The sequence below is a fragment of the Otolemur garnettii genome, unplaced genomic scaffold (assembly GCF_000181295.1).
Source record: "Otolemur garnettii isolate 467f Iridium unplaced genomic scaffold, OtoGar3 scaffold00014, whole genome shotgun sequence".
Classification (NCBI taxonomy): domain Eukaryota; kingdom Metazoa; phylum Chordata; class Mammalia; order Primates; family Galagidae; genus Otolemur; species Otolemur garnettii.
This window is the reverse complement of record NW_003852409.1, coordinates 16,925,706-16,939,401: the sequence shown is the minus strand read 5'-3', so window position 1 is coordinate 16,939,401 and position 13,696 is coordinate 16,925,706. Positions and strand designations below refer to the sequence as shown.

Below are 13,696 nucleotides of genomic sequence, written 5' to 3'. Positions count from 1 at the left end.
CCCAGTTAAGAAACAAGATTCAGGGAAATAGGGCCCATCCCCTCTACCAATTGCATCCAACTTCACCTTAGTCCAGATGAGCCAATCCCTGTCCTGGCCTGTGCCCTGGCCCCAGATCCTGGACCCTGGAAGGTGTCATCTTGGGCATCAGCTTAGCCTGGGTTCTGGGCCTCTTCTACTCACTTCTTAGCGAGTGGTCCAAGTCCTCCCCTGAAGCATGCCTTTGAACAGGCCTTTCCTAAATTTGCATCTCCTGTTAAGCAGGAGGGGAAACTAAGCAGGGGGAAAACCACAGAAGGACTCTCTGCGAGTCCTATCTCCTGTCACCTCCCCCTAGAAAGCCTCCATGAGCCTACCACCATGGAGCATTTGCCCGAGATCCTGGCCCTGTCCACCTCCACCAACCGCCCTGTACCACCTGAAAGTTCCCTTGGAACCTCAGGGTGTGGTGGGGCAGAGAAGCCAAAGAACTTCCTGAAGGACATGTAGCCAGCTGGTGGCCAAATGAGACTGCATTTTGTAGCACAGCTATCAGGCTTAGGCTGAACCCTGTCTCTACCACCTGCAGGCTATGTGGCCTTGGACAAGTCAGCTTATCTGTCTGTGCTTCACCCTCTTTATCCATGAAATGGGGATAAGTCCTACCTTCCAAGCTTAGGGAGGTAATGCAATGACCACTAGAACAGTCGTGGCCTGGGACCTGGCACTGAGGAAGCGGTTAGAGAGCAGCTTGCACTGGCTTATTGGGTATCTGACTCCAGGATGGGGGCAGGGGATGGTGAGAGAGGGAAGCAGCTGGGTCAAGGACCAACCCCCCAGCCCCAGCTCTCCAGGAAGTCTTAAAACCAGGAACACACAGAAAGCACCCAGAACAATAACACAGGCCTTTTATTTGCTCCAGAACTTGGCTACTGTGTGGTCTGAGGGTGCCATGCTTTCCCAGAGCCCCCAAGGGACACTCTACCCAGGGGGTACCATATTTCTGTGTGTGGTCAGACTGCAGTGTCCCACCAGGCCTCATCAATCCAGAAGGCACAGCTGCCTGCCACTGGTGCTGAGACCAGCAAATCCCCTGAAACTGAAAAATGGTGTCCACCTCTGCAAGGTGGCTTTTCACAAGGCATTGGTTAAAATATTGCACTTGTAAATTAGGAAAACTGATGAGGCAAGGGTTTCCTATCACAGGACGACGCACCAAGCATCCAACTACTGTTTAAATAAATAAAACCCAAGGCAAGGGTCTGAGCTGTGAGTCCCAGTGGCCCCCTAGGAGGGGCCCAGAGCCCAAGCCTGGGCCTCCTGCACCACCAGCCAGTTCTTTAAGGAACTTGGTCAACACAAAGTCTCCGAAGTCTCCGCAGCAGGGAGCGGCAGCTCCATATCTGGCTTAGATGGGGCCCCTGACCTGCCAGGACCCTTGGGCCTCCCTCGTACCGGGGCAGCGGGGACCCAACCGGGCCAGTCCTTCTATTCCTCCAAGTAGGCCGGGCCTCTCTTGGTCCAGGCCTCACATCCAAATGTCCATCTCTCTGTCCAGAGACATAGCCTCTGGGGGCTTGCTTGCCCCCTCCGTCGCAGGGGGTAGGGAGGCAGGTGGGCAGGGGGCCCAGCCTGCCTGGTGTGAATGCTGAGCTCTACTCCATTGGCCCCTAAAGCGGGGGACTCATCTTCTTCTGGTTAATAAGGTCCAGGTAGAGGTCAGAGCGGAGAAAACGAGGATATGAGTCCTTTTCCATGAGCCCAAAGATGCGCTTCTGTGCCAAGTCAAAGCAGCCCCGAGTCACACTCTGCAGGTTGTCCTTGGTGTGCTCCCGTGTGTATGAGTCCAGGTTTACCTGTGGAGACAGAGGGTGACCAAGTCAGGGCTGCCTGAGGGGCCAGACACTGGGAATGGGACCGAGCCAGCCTCTCATCTCCAAAGTTGCCTGGAGGCCCTCAGGCCAGAGGATTCAAATCCTGGTTCAGTCATTATTGTAAGGATGGCAGAGTTCATAGGGCCTGAAACAATATCCCTAGGGTCAGGCTGCCTAGTTTCAAAGCCCAGGAGTGCCACACCTGGGAGTAGGAATTAAAGCAAATCACTTAATTGCACTGAACCTCACTTGTCTTAACTACTGGATAGAATTCCTCAAAGAGTTGTGAAAATAAAGCAAGATCACCCACATAAAGTGCCTTACACACAGTAGGCACTATTCAGTAATTGATGTCAGCTCCTATGATTAAGCTCCCTGAGAGTGTATCTGCATTTTTAAAATGAAGATAATAGCAAAATCTAGTTCACAGGTTGTTATAACAAGAGCACATACACAAAGGGCTTAACATAAAGGGCTTGGCATGTGCCCAGAACACAGCAGTGCTAAAGACAGCGGCCATTTTTTTTTTTGACACAGAGTCTCACTATGTTGCCCTTGTTAGAGTATCATGGCATCACAGCAACCTCAAACTCCTGGGCTAAAGCGATTCTCTTGCCTCAGCCTCCCAAGTAACTGGGACTACATGTGCCTGCCAGAATGCCTGGCTATTTTGTTGTAATTGTCATTGTTGTTTGGCAGGCCCAGGCAGGGTTTAAACCCGCCAGCTCTGGTGTATGTGGCTGGCACCCTAGCCACTGAGCTATCAGTGCCAAGCCACCATTTTTATTATTAATCAGGATTCTGTTCTTCCCCTGGTCCTGGCTTGCCTCTTCTCCATGGGCACACAGGTCTCCCCACTTCGTGAGCTGCTGGCTGCCACCTTACAGCTGAAGGGCCACGGGACAATGGGAGCTGGGGGCCTGAGGTCTTACCTCTTTGCACGCCTGGATCGCAATGTATTCTGCAAAGATCTTCTTGGCTTTGGCTGCCATCTTGGACTGTGACTTGACCTTCTTGAAGTCCTCACAAGCCAGCCAGAACTCCAAGTTCTCCTCACTAAACTCAGTGCGAAGGAAGGCCTGGAACACCGCTAACCCATCTGTAAGGAGAAGCCCAGACCTTGGAGTGAGATGCAGAGCCACCCCCACTGCCCTTAAGACACCCCAGTTTACCCTCCTGGGGCCTGAGGATGGACATGCTAGGAACTTAGTAGGACCACCAGCTGTGGTCCCAGCCCTGCCATTGCCTCTTCATGAGTCTTGGCCAGGTCTCTCCCGTCTCTGTGCCTTAGTATCCTCATCTGTAAAGTGGGGACCATCAATCCCGTGTCCTGGAGCCACAGGTGGATCTGATGGGATCCTGCCCAGGAGACGGCAGACACATTTGGCCCAGTGTAAATCCTTAGTACTGGGAGCTGTTTATCGTTATTCTAGGAATATGGGTTTGAGCACACAGGTCCCAAGAGCCTCTAAGCAGGCAGTGCCAGCTCCCACAGGCAGGGAGGGGCTGGCAGAAGCCGGTTCCAAGGCCAGACCAAGGGCCTCAGCTCAGGCCCAGCTCTCCCTAGCAGCAAGGACACCTGACTGGGCTCAAGAGAGAGGGATGCAGGCCTCTCTGGACAGACACACTCTCTGTGTCTGGATAAGGTGGATAAGAAAGAAGGAAAGAGAGAACACAGGGAGGGGACACAAGCCCCCACTTACATTTGTGAAGCAGCAGCTTCTCCAAGGACTCACTCCACTTGAGGGCTTCCTCTGAGGTGGGCCTGGGGGGTGAGGGAGGGAACACAGAGAGGGGACCGTGAGGCTTGGGCAAAGGGGGAGGTTGGGTCTGGGCAGCCTTTGTCAGCTGCCTGGGCCCAGGCTGCAACTGAGCCCAAGCCTGTCTGGGGAACCCAGGAGGGAAGACCACTCCCTCTCTTGGGGCCAATATAACATCCAGCCTCCACCTCCAGCCTGCCTGGCCATCTGCCCCCAGGGCAGCTGCTCCCTCTACTAGAGCCTCCATCCCCCCAGAGCTAGATTGAGCCAACAGACTCCTTCCCCCTGAACCCCACCACTCAGCTCTTCTTCCCCCACCCCGGGCCAGTGAGTGCCTGAGCGGTGCTGGGGGACCTACTTGAATGACTTCATCATTTTGTCTGCCTTGCCCACCGGAGGGGCCCCAGGGGACTCATTGCGCCGTCTGAAGATGCCCAGCTTGTTCTTCATGTCCTTGGCTCTGTGGGCAGAAGCAGAAAAGGGAGTTGGTTCACTGGGCACACTCAGCCCCTTCGAGTCCAGGTGGCAGGGTGTAGGCTGGGGTGAGGGCACCTACTCCTTCATCGTGTGTCGCCTCTGGAGGTTCCCGTTGCGAGTGAGGTACATGCCTCGGAGCATCTCTGTAGAGCCCCCCACCTTAGGACCCCAGGACAGTTTGCAGGGAGCAACCCTCAGCCTCCTGTCCCCAACCCCCGCGCCCGGGGCAGCGGGCAGCAGTGGTGCAGTCTGCAGCGACAGGCTCGCTGGAATCCCAGCCGGATGACTGGACTCCCAGGCACAAGCCAGGACTGGGACTCAGACAGGAGGAGCCAGGAAATGGGAGGGACCAGGAGAGGGAGCGGAAAAAACTACTCCTCCAGGCCAACCCTGAGAGGGAGCTGTGAAAGGGGCATGTGTCTGCAAGGGACAGCCTCTGGGGCCGGCGCTGGCAGGAAGCCAGACCCAGTTATTTGTGACCGGCCTCCCCCGTTACCATGGCAACGAGGGTGGGGGAGGGCAGAGGAGCAAGTCAGCAAATTGCTGAGAGGGAAGGAGGGAGGAGGGCAGGCTCTGCCTACCAGGGTGGCAGGTCTGGCTATTTTTAGCCCAGAACCATTTTTAGCCACACCACTACCACTGCTGCTCACCATCACTGTCCCCCAGGAGGCAGCAGATTTCAGCATCTGCCAAAGATCCTGGTAAGAAAGGGGTTAAAAGCTTCACACTCCTGTCCTCAGACCCCCACACTGGGCACCTCCCAAAGAAGAGCCCCTGCCAGCCAGCCTCTGGCCTCAGGCCCTGGCATTGGATTTATCCACCCAGGGATATATAGCAGGTCCCACAAGTCTTAGCAGTTTCAAGCTTGAGTAACTTCAGAGTACAAATCCAATGAATGTACAAGAGCTTCGCATGAAAGTTTAATTACTTAATTTTTGTGTGCGTATATTTAGGTTCATGATTTTTGAATAATACATTTTTTCATTTTAATGTTCGGTCTCTATCCTTCTGAAGATGGAAAATGCTGACCAAAACTAAAAATTAAAAGAAAAGATGTATTATTCAGAAATCACAAAGTGACGTAAATGTAAAAGAAATTTAAATAATTAAACTTTCAAATGTGTTCTGCAAGTTTGTAGCATCTATACTTTTGGAGCTATTGACTCTTAAAACAGCACTAAGACCGAGGGGACACCTGGTACAAGGAAGGGACGTGTTAGCAGGTGGAGGCTGGAGCTACACAGCCCAGGGTCTAAGTCCCAGCTCCAGGAGTTGCCAGATGTGTGCCCTTTGTCAGGTTTCTCGTCACAGCTTTACCAGCGTCTGCCTGATCCCAGCTCTAGCACTTTCTTGCTCTGTGATGTAGACAGCAACTTGACCTCTTTGCACTTAGTTTACTCACTTGTAAAATAAGGATAAGGTAAAGAAGAAAAAAGCAAATATAAAACAAAAGTATTGCTAAAGATTAAATTAGGTCATACATGTAGCACACAGAGAACAGTGCCTGGCACAATAAATGTCAGTAATTATTTTTATTATTATCCCAGATGCTAAGAGTCTACACCTAAGCTTTTAAGAGTGTGAGCTTCAGGCAACTTAAAAGGCAGTGCCTACTCTGAAAGGCTGGTGTCTGCTGGATAGGGCAGTTCCAGCACCCTGGGTGCCTGTCCCCCACTGCCATGCACTGCTCCCAACTCCTGGGATCATCACTCACAGGAGCTCTGGTGCTGAATGGACTCTTCCCCATCCTACGAATGTTAAGAGAGGTTAGGGATGCAAAGGGCTGTTTTTCTTTGTGCATTTCACCTTGCCTAGAAGGTGCAGTTGTTCCTGGCTACAAAATCAGAAATGCCTACAGTTGCTGCAGAAAACTGGAAAGGTCAGAGGATCTGGAGCTAGAAAGGGTTTCTAGGCAAGTGGACCCCAGCCAAGGTTAAGGGCAGGGAAGAGGGTCTCAAGAAACACTTGGAAAGGACTCCTGTCCTCCTCCTCCAGGCCCAATTCCTGCCCAAGCCTGGGTGCTATAGCACCTGGATGGGTGGGGGAGGGCTCCCTGGAGGTTGTACCCTTTGCCTCCCCCTGGACCTCCCCTATTCTACAGGGCCTTGGGGAGAACTGTCCACACACAACTTTTTAATTGGTACCTCCACAAATATAAGGGGGCCAGAGCATGCTGGAAAGGCTTGGAAGCACTAGATACAGTAGATGAGCCAGCAGCGCCCCCTCCTGGCAATGCTCAAGAGGGTTGACATTCAAGAGCTCAGAAGAAACAGGAACCCATCATTTCAACCCTTTCTCAGGTCATTCATGAGCCCAGAGGGAGCAAAGGAGTTGTCCACTTGGCCACTGCTTGGCTCAGAGGCTGGGCTGGGGCCAATGCAATCTGGCTGGTTGCCTCTGGCTCATTGTGTCTTCCAGGTGCTAAAGCAGCACCTTGCCTCCTGCATGAATGGTCAGGATCCTGCTGACCCAAGGTGTTCCACGGGGCAGTGGGTGGGACTAGACGTAGCCTCCTCCCCCCACCTGGACCCTTAAGAGGGTAGACAAGCCTGTGGGCAGAGGAAGAAGAGGAATGCGGGGACTCCCTGACCACGAGGATGGTGGAGCTCTCCAACGTACAGGTTTTTGCTCTTTCTCTTCCGGGAGGTTTCATCATCATCCCCAACTGTGTCGGCCCCGCTCATCTGTGGAGAAAGATACACATGATGCAATTTGTACATCCCAGGGCTGCTGCTCAAGTAGAGAGGTTCAGGGATCCAATAGCTTCTGCCACCAGCCCTCCCTACCCCATAAACCCCACCTCTCGCACAACAGGTAAGGGAGGGAGACCCCAGTACTGGGAACAGCTTGTCCACGGTGTGTAATTAGCTTGGTAGAGCCTCCAGCCAAAGGGGTCACCTCCTGGGGCTAACAGGAACCCAGCTTTCTGGGAAGAAGCCAGGGAGATGGCACTTATTTCTCAGACAGGCTTTGTGGCAGGCAGGGGGATAGGCCAGAAAAGAAGACTCCAGCCAGCCTTGCACTTTGTAACTCAGCCAATCACTGTCCCTCTCTGAGCCTCTCTGTTCCTTAATTTCTAAAATCAGGATTCATAACAATTAACTGGATTTTGACACTCAAAGGAGGCCTGGAACTGGTCAGCAGAGTGTAAAGTGAATCATTATCCAGGCCTGAGAGCACCTGCCTTGTCTAACAGCTTTCCATGGCTCCCTTGCTCCCCCAGGAGTGTCCTAACTCAACAGGTCAGGGTCTACCATCATAGGATGGGGGCAGAAAGGCCCATTTTAACACCAGTTCCAACTCCTTCAGTTGTTTCCCCAGCCTGGCCCCAGCTCCAGCAACCTTCTCCATTGCCTTTCTGCAAAACAGACTGTCTTCACCTGCCTTGTCTCCCTCGCTCCAGGCCTCTGCACGTGCCATTCCTCCATGCAGAATGCTTTTGTGACTCTCCTACCCTTCTTCCCTCCTAAGACCCAGCTTCAGGTGAGACCTAGACCTCAGGTAAGCAACTTAAATGCCTCCTCCTTTGGAAAACCCTCCTAGACCAAGGTTGTGCCCTCCCACCTCTTTTGAGGTCCCCACCACACCCCAAATGTCTTGTTCCAAACCTGTCTCCTCTGCTCAGCTCTAAGTTCCCAAAAGCAAGGTCTCTATCTGCCTGGGTCACCTTCACAGGGCCTGGCACATATTAGTAGTTCAGTCCATCAAATTTGTCAACTAAATGAATGGATGAAGGGCTATGGGGGAGCAGACAGAGAAGGACGAGTCTGGAGGCCCCACTCTCTGGATCCCCAGAGCCCTGCTGCAGCCTGCAGACTGTTCCCTAACCCACATTTTGGCCTTTGTCTGGAATGCTCCGGTCTCCTCCTCTCCTCCAGACTGCACCAGAGTCCCCCATCTTGATCAGGGCCACTCTCTGTCCCCTCTTCCCTGCTTCTGCATTAGTGTCCTCATTCAAGGGGACCTAGGCCCACAGCAGTGCTACCCTGGAGCAGAAGTCCAGTAAATGCTCTGAGAGAGCAGTAAAGCTGGAGATCAGAGTAGGATGGGCATGAACCCATGTCCCCAAACAGGAGGCCACCAGATGTGGGTCTCAGCTCTGACTTCTCATGAGACCCACCTCCTTTGTAAAATAAAGATGATGAGCCAAGCTTTAAAATGTTGTGTTCTTATTTCTGGAAAAAGAAGTTGGCTTGTTCAAATATGCCAGCAGGGGAAACTCCCTCGTGGAGCACCCACTCGAGGCTGGCTGGCTGATGAACTGTATCTTCATTTATGGAGCTCATAATATAGGCCAGCCCCTGGAATGGGCAAAATACATGTCCTGCTTTGTCAATCCTCACAATGAATCCATAAAGTAAACAGGATCAGAGAATTTAAGTCACTTGTCCGAGGATACCCAGCCTTTAAGCAACAGAGCTAGAATGTGCATCTGAATTCAAGGTCGATGTTTCTCCACCAGAGGATGCTACTACTCAAATGCAACAGGGCACATGCGAATGTTTTCAGTATGTGTAAAAGACTCCGGGGAAATGCTGCCTCCTTCCTGAGAATGCTGCCCCACCAGAGTTGTAAACACACGTGTGTGTACGTGCACACAGAGGCATACAACATATGGTGTGTGAATTCAGAGCTAGTGGTTGGAGCCAGGCCTGGATATAAATCCTGCTTCTACCAACTCTGGAGAATTTTCCTAGCCTTGTGGCTTCCAGTTTCTTTTAGCTATAGCTTAGGCATGATGACAGCCACCTCATGGAAGATTCGCCAGAGTGGTCCCTGTGGCCCAGTCCCACACCTAGGGGGCCCTCAGTAACCAATATGCACTGTCTGGTTGCATGTTACCACTGTCACCCCAGTGTACACACAGGTTGTAGTCACACCGCCCAGGCCAGGCAGTGCCTGAGGCCCCCACCCGTGGGAAAGGGCCCTGGGGCCTTGGGCTTCCTCCCATTCTAACCTTGGCTTCCGCACTTTATCAGTCCCACACAATGGGCCTGGGGACCACTCCCGCCCCACCGGCCACCCCCAGCCTCTGCACGGCTGGGAAATGGGCTCTTCCTTCCACTGCTGGGAGGGGATCGTCTTCGGCAGGGACCAGCCCTAACCAAGCAGACTGATAGAGGGGCAGGGCAGCTCTGACCCTAGGAGTTGGCCCCCCAGAAAGCTGGGGACACCCCAGCACCAAGGGAGACCTATGGGACAGGAAGAAACTGAGAGGGAAAAATAGGACTTCCCAAGTCTTCAGGGAGGCCACAGTGGCCCCCAAGACTCCTCTCTCCTGTAGCTGCAGCCAAGTCCACCCCCAGGCCCAGTGTGCACAGAGACTCTCCACAGGGAGTCTCCTTCCCATCTTCTCCCCACTATCTCGTGACCCTGGCCCACTGAAAGGCAAATGGAGGCCAGCCCAGAGTCGCCCAGCCCTTCCTGCACTGCAGGGAGGAGCCCCAGGGGCCTGCGCTGCCTCACCCAGCCACCTCCAGGGACAGGCAGCTCACTGCCTCTTGGAATAATAATTATAATTCTTATTGTAATTATAACTGTAATTATAGTAGTGATTAAAAGTGTAGATTCTAAATTGCCTAGATTTGAAGCCCAGTTCAATCACTCATTAGCTAACTGAACTTAGCTCTCTGTGCCTCAGTTTCCTCAGCCCTACCTTGCAGGGCTTTGTGAGGATCAGTCATGACAGGCGAAGTGCCGAGCACCACATCCTGCACAGGGCGGCGCTCAGTAACTCAGCTAGTGTGGTCTTTGCTGCTGTTTACCGAGCACCCACTGCATGCCAGGCACTGTGCCAAAGGGCTTTGATCTTGGCACTAATTGAATCTTGGCAATAATTTTAAAAGATACTGTCCTGTCATTTACCCGAACTTACAGCTGAGGAAACTGAGGCCCAGAGCAGTCTGGTAACTGAGCTCTCTGAGTTGGCAAGTAGTAGAGACGTTTGGGTCTGGGTCCAGTGCCCACCAGTGACTGAGGGTCCTTCTGTGAGCAGGGCTCTAGCTGGTTTCCCTCCTCGTCCTGCTCTGATTTCTGAGCCCCCTGGCCATGCAGGGCTGCCCTCTCTGTCTTGGTCCAGCCTGGCAACCTCCATGGAAACATGGAAAAAGTGGATCTAAACTCTGTGCTTATTAGTTTACACACAGGAAATAATTCCTCTATAGGATTTTTTTTTAAATAGACTTGAAGGGATTATCACATCTTAGAGCTGGAAGGCATTTTCAGGGTTCTCCTGTCTCACTTCTGGCCTGGGCAGGAGCTCAGTGCAGCAGGCTGGCACCCACTGTTGACAGCCTCTGCCCAAGCCAGTCTCCTACAGGGGAGGAAGGAGGCATGGTCAGGGAAGGGCCACACTGTAGTCTGCCCATTGTCAAAGAATGGCCTGTGAGCCTGTGCTGAGCCAAACCAGGCTGGGAGAGAATTCATTGACAGCATCCGACACGGAATTTACTCTCTGGGGCTTCCCTGGCTCCCCAGGGAAAGGGCACTTGCAGGCTTGTGGATCTGCTGCTGGGCCTCCAGGGAGCAGCCAGGAAGGCAGGGGTCTGGCAGCAGGGGGCACCATGAGACAACTCAGTGTGGACAGCCAGCCCCAACAGATGACTCACTGGATAACCACGGGGCCTTCCCTTCCCTGGAACTCAGTCAGCCCATCTGTGAGGTGACCACGGCCAACCAGATCATCTCTAAGATCTGTCTGGTTCTAACTCCCAGTAGAAATTGCTGGTAGGGGCCAGGGGCAGCATTAGAACTGAGTGGCAAGTAGCATGCACACTGAGAAGCCTCAGCTTATCACACAGAAGCACAAATGACCAGCCCAAGCCAAGGCACAGAGCTTTCTGTGTACTGCTACTTTGTTGGTATTTGGGGGGGGGGCGGGGGTTGGTTGTTTATTTTGAGGCAGAGTCTTACCCTGTTGCCTTGGGTAGAATGCCATGGCATCACAGCTCACAACAACCTCAAACTCCTAGACTCAAGTGATCCTCTTGCCTCAGCCTCCTGAGTAGCTGCAACTATAAGCATGTGCCACTATGCTACTATGCCTGGCTAATTTTTCTAATTTTAGTAAAGATGGGTTCTTGTTCTTGCTCAGGCTGGTCTTAAACTCTTGAGCTCAGGCAATCCACCCACCTCGGCCTCCCAGAGTGCTAGGATTACAGGCGTGAGCCACCGGATCTGGCCTATATTGCTACTTTGAATCCTTGGGACAAATCCAGGAAGATTTAGAGTTCTTATTTTGTAAGGGAAAACTGAAGCTCAGAGAGAGAAGCAATTTGGCCAAGGCCTCAGAGCCAGGAAGGAGGAGGCAGAGCCAAGACTTGAACCTGGGCCTGCTTGACTCCACAGCCTGAAGATGTCACCCCTCTCCTCTTCACTTCTTGCCTGGCCTTGCTTGGGAATAGTGGCTCATCAACATCAGCTGATTTTCCCCTCCCAAGAGAGCCAGGCCAAAGCTAGGAAGATGAAAGCCACAGGAAACCCATTGCCTCCCCTCTGTCAGTCCCCCACCCCCAGACCCTCCTGAGCATGAATGTACAGGATCTGGGAAAAAGCCACAGAGGCCTGGGGAAGGCTGAGCTCTAACCCTCACCGGCAGCAGATCTTGGGCCAGTGCCTGCCCCTCTGTGCCTCAATTTCTTCATTGGCAAAATGAGTATGGTGATAACACTTCCTCTCTATGGTTGCTGGAAAGGTCAACTAGGCAATGCAGATGAAGTATTTAGGGTGATGCCTGGCACTTAGCACCTGGGGGGCATTCTATAAATAGTAGCCTTGTGCTGAGGAGGAAGAGGAAGGAGTGGAGAATAGCAGCAGCAGGAATAGAACAAGCCACTAGTCACGAAGTGCCACCAGGCCTCTTTGCTCACCTGTGGGGGTGGTACCCACCCCACAGTGGGTAGGCTGAGAACAGGGAGAAGCATTTCATCCCAGACCACAAGTGAGTGGTGATGGAGCTGGATAATGGCCGGGTAAGTGAGAATCACATGGAAGGGTGGCCACCACCAAGCTGGGGGCAGCCTCTGAGGTCCCTGCCAGCTCTGTCACTCGAGCCTAAGAAAGGAAGTGACAGGCCAAAAGAGGGTGGATGCCAGTGGGAGCACTGGGCACCTAAAGGAGGAAGCTGAGACAGAAGAGACTGCTCCAGGCTGGCTGGACTCCCTGGCAGAAGCATCTGTCCCAAAATAGAAGCTGCGGTCAACTGATCTAGGGAACTACATAGACGTGTACGCCTGAGTGTGTGAATTTTTCTATATTTAAATACTGTTATTAGAGTAAAGGTGGCTGGGGGCATAGACCTGGGAAGACTTCAGCAGTGGGCCTTGGAGCCACAGCCACATTCCAGAGAGGAGTGGCCAGGCCTGGTCCAAGTGAGCCTGAGGCCTTGCCTTGGTAAGAGTCCTAGTCCCTGCCCTGTAGCAGCTGCATCAAGAAATGACCTGAGGCAGCACCTGTAGCTCAGTGGATAGGGCTCTGGCCACATACACCCAGGCTGACAGGTTTGAACCCAGACTGGGCCAGCTAAATAACAATGACAACTACAACAACAACAACAACAAATAGCTGGGCGTTGTGGCAGACACCTGTAGTCCCAGCTACTTGGGAAGCTGAGGCAGGAGAATGGCTTTAAGCCTAGGAGTTTGTGGTTGCTGTGAGCTGTGATGCCACATTACTCTACCAAGGGTGACATAGTAAGACTCTGTCTTAAAACAAAAAAAAAAAAAAGACAAGAAAAGAAATGACCTGAGATGGTGATACTCAAACTTTCATGAGATTATGATCCCTGTGGGAAGGTTGTCTAAAATGGAGGGTCTGGGTAACACCCCTGGAAATTTTGATGCCAGAGTTCTGGGGCTGGGGGCTGGAATCATATGTTAATAACCTCCCCCCTGGTGATTCTGGAGCAACACTAAGTATGTCTGAGAGCCACACATGCTTATACCTGAGGAAACTGACATCCAGTTCCAATTCCTTTGAGATTTGGTCCCAGTTCCTGGGCCAAAGTTCAAGGCCTTTTTCTGGAGGGCCCCAGTCTACCCTTCTGAACTGACCACCTTTCAGAAGAAGGTGACTCCCCAAATGCCAAGTTTATCATATTGCTAAGGGCTAAGAAGCTAAGCAAGCTTGTGAGGCTATGTCCCAACTTGGTAAGGAAGCACGCTGATCCATTAGTGATGTCTGCCACAGGTTTGGAGGAGGAATGGCAGCCAAAGAAATGCCTGCCTTATCCTTTTTGTTTATTCCAAACTTGCTCAACCTCAGGCTGACTTGAGCAGCATCTTTCTCCAGCTTTCCCTGATGGCCCTAGGCTCTGGGATCCCTCATCCTGAACTTCCAGATCTCTGAGGGTCTGCTGCAGTCCACGGGTACTGACCACCAAGACACTTGGCCTCACAACAGTTGTCATACCAATACCTTGTACTGGCTGTTATACTTTAAGAAGAGTGGGAACCAGCATTCTCCAAGGGCCTGTGATAATATGGCTAATGTTGTTAGCAATCTATTCTTGTTTATTCTCTACGGCCCTAGAAGTGCTATGAACCTTTTTCTTTTTTCTTTCCTTTTCTTTTTCTTTCTTTCTTTCTTTCTTTTTTTTTTTTTTTTTTT

At 52.3% G+C, this 13,696-nt stretch overlaps 1 protein-coding gene across 2 annotated transcripts in view; it reads right to left on the bottom strand.

The window, feature by feature from the left end:
* Positions 1-868: 868 nt before the first annotated feature.
* Positions 869-13,696, bottom strand: part of RGS3 (regulator of G protein signaling 3) — a 124,176-nt gene continuing 111,348 nt past the window's right edge. The window contains exons 12-16 of one of the 2 annotated variants that reach the window (XM_003785237.3): positions 6,710-6,774; positions 3,972-4,073; positions 3,557-3,618; positions 2,786-2,952; positions 869-1,835 (exon numbers count right to left, since the gene is read on the bottom strand). In XM_003785237.3, coding sequence (XP_003785285.1) covers positions 1,650-1,835; positions 2,786-2,952; positions 3,557-3,618; positions 3,972-4,073; positions 6,710-6,774 — 582 coding nt within the window. In that variant the 3' untranslated portion in view covers positions 869-1,649. Of the gene's footprint in view, positions 1,836-2,785; positions 2,953-3,556; positions 3,619-3,971; positions 4,074-4,169; positions 4,418-6,709; positions 6,775-13,696 lie in introns of those variants that run through there. The other variant, XM_023510560.1, reaches the window with a different exon arrangement.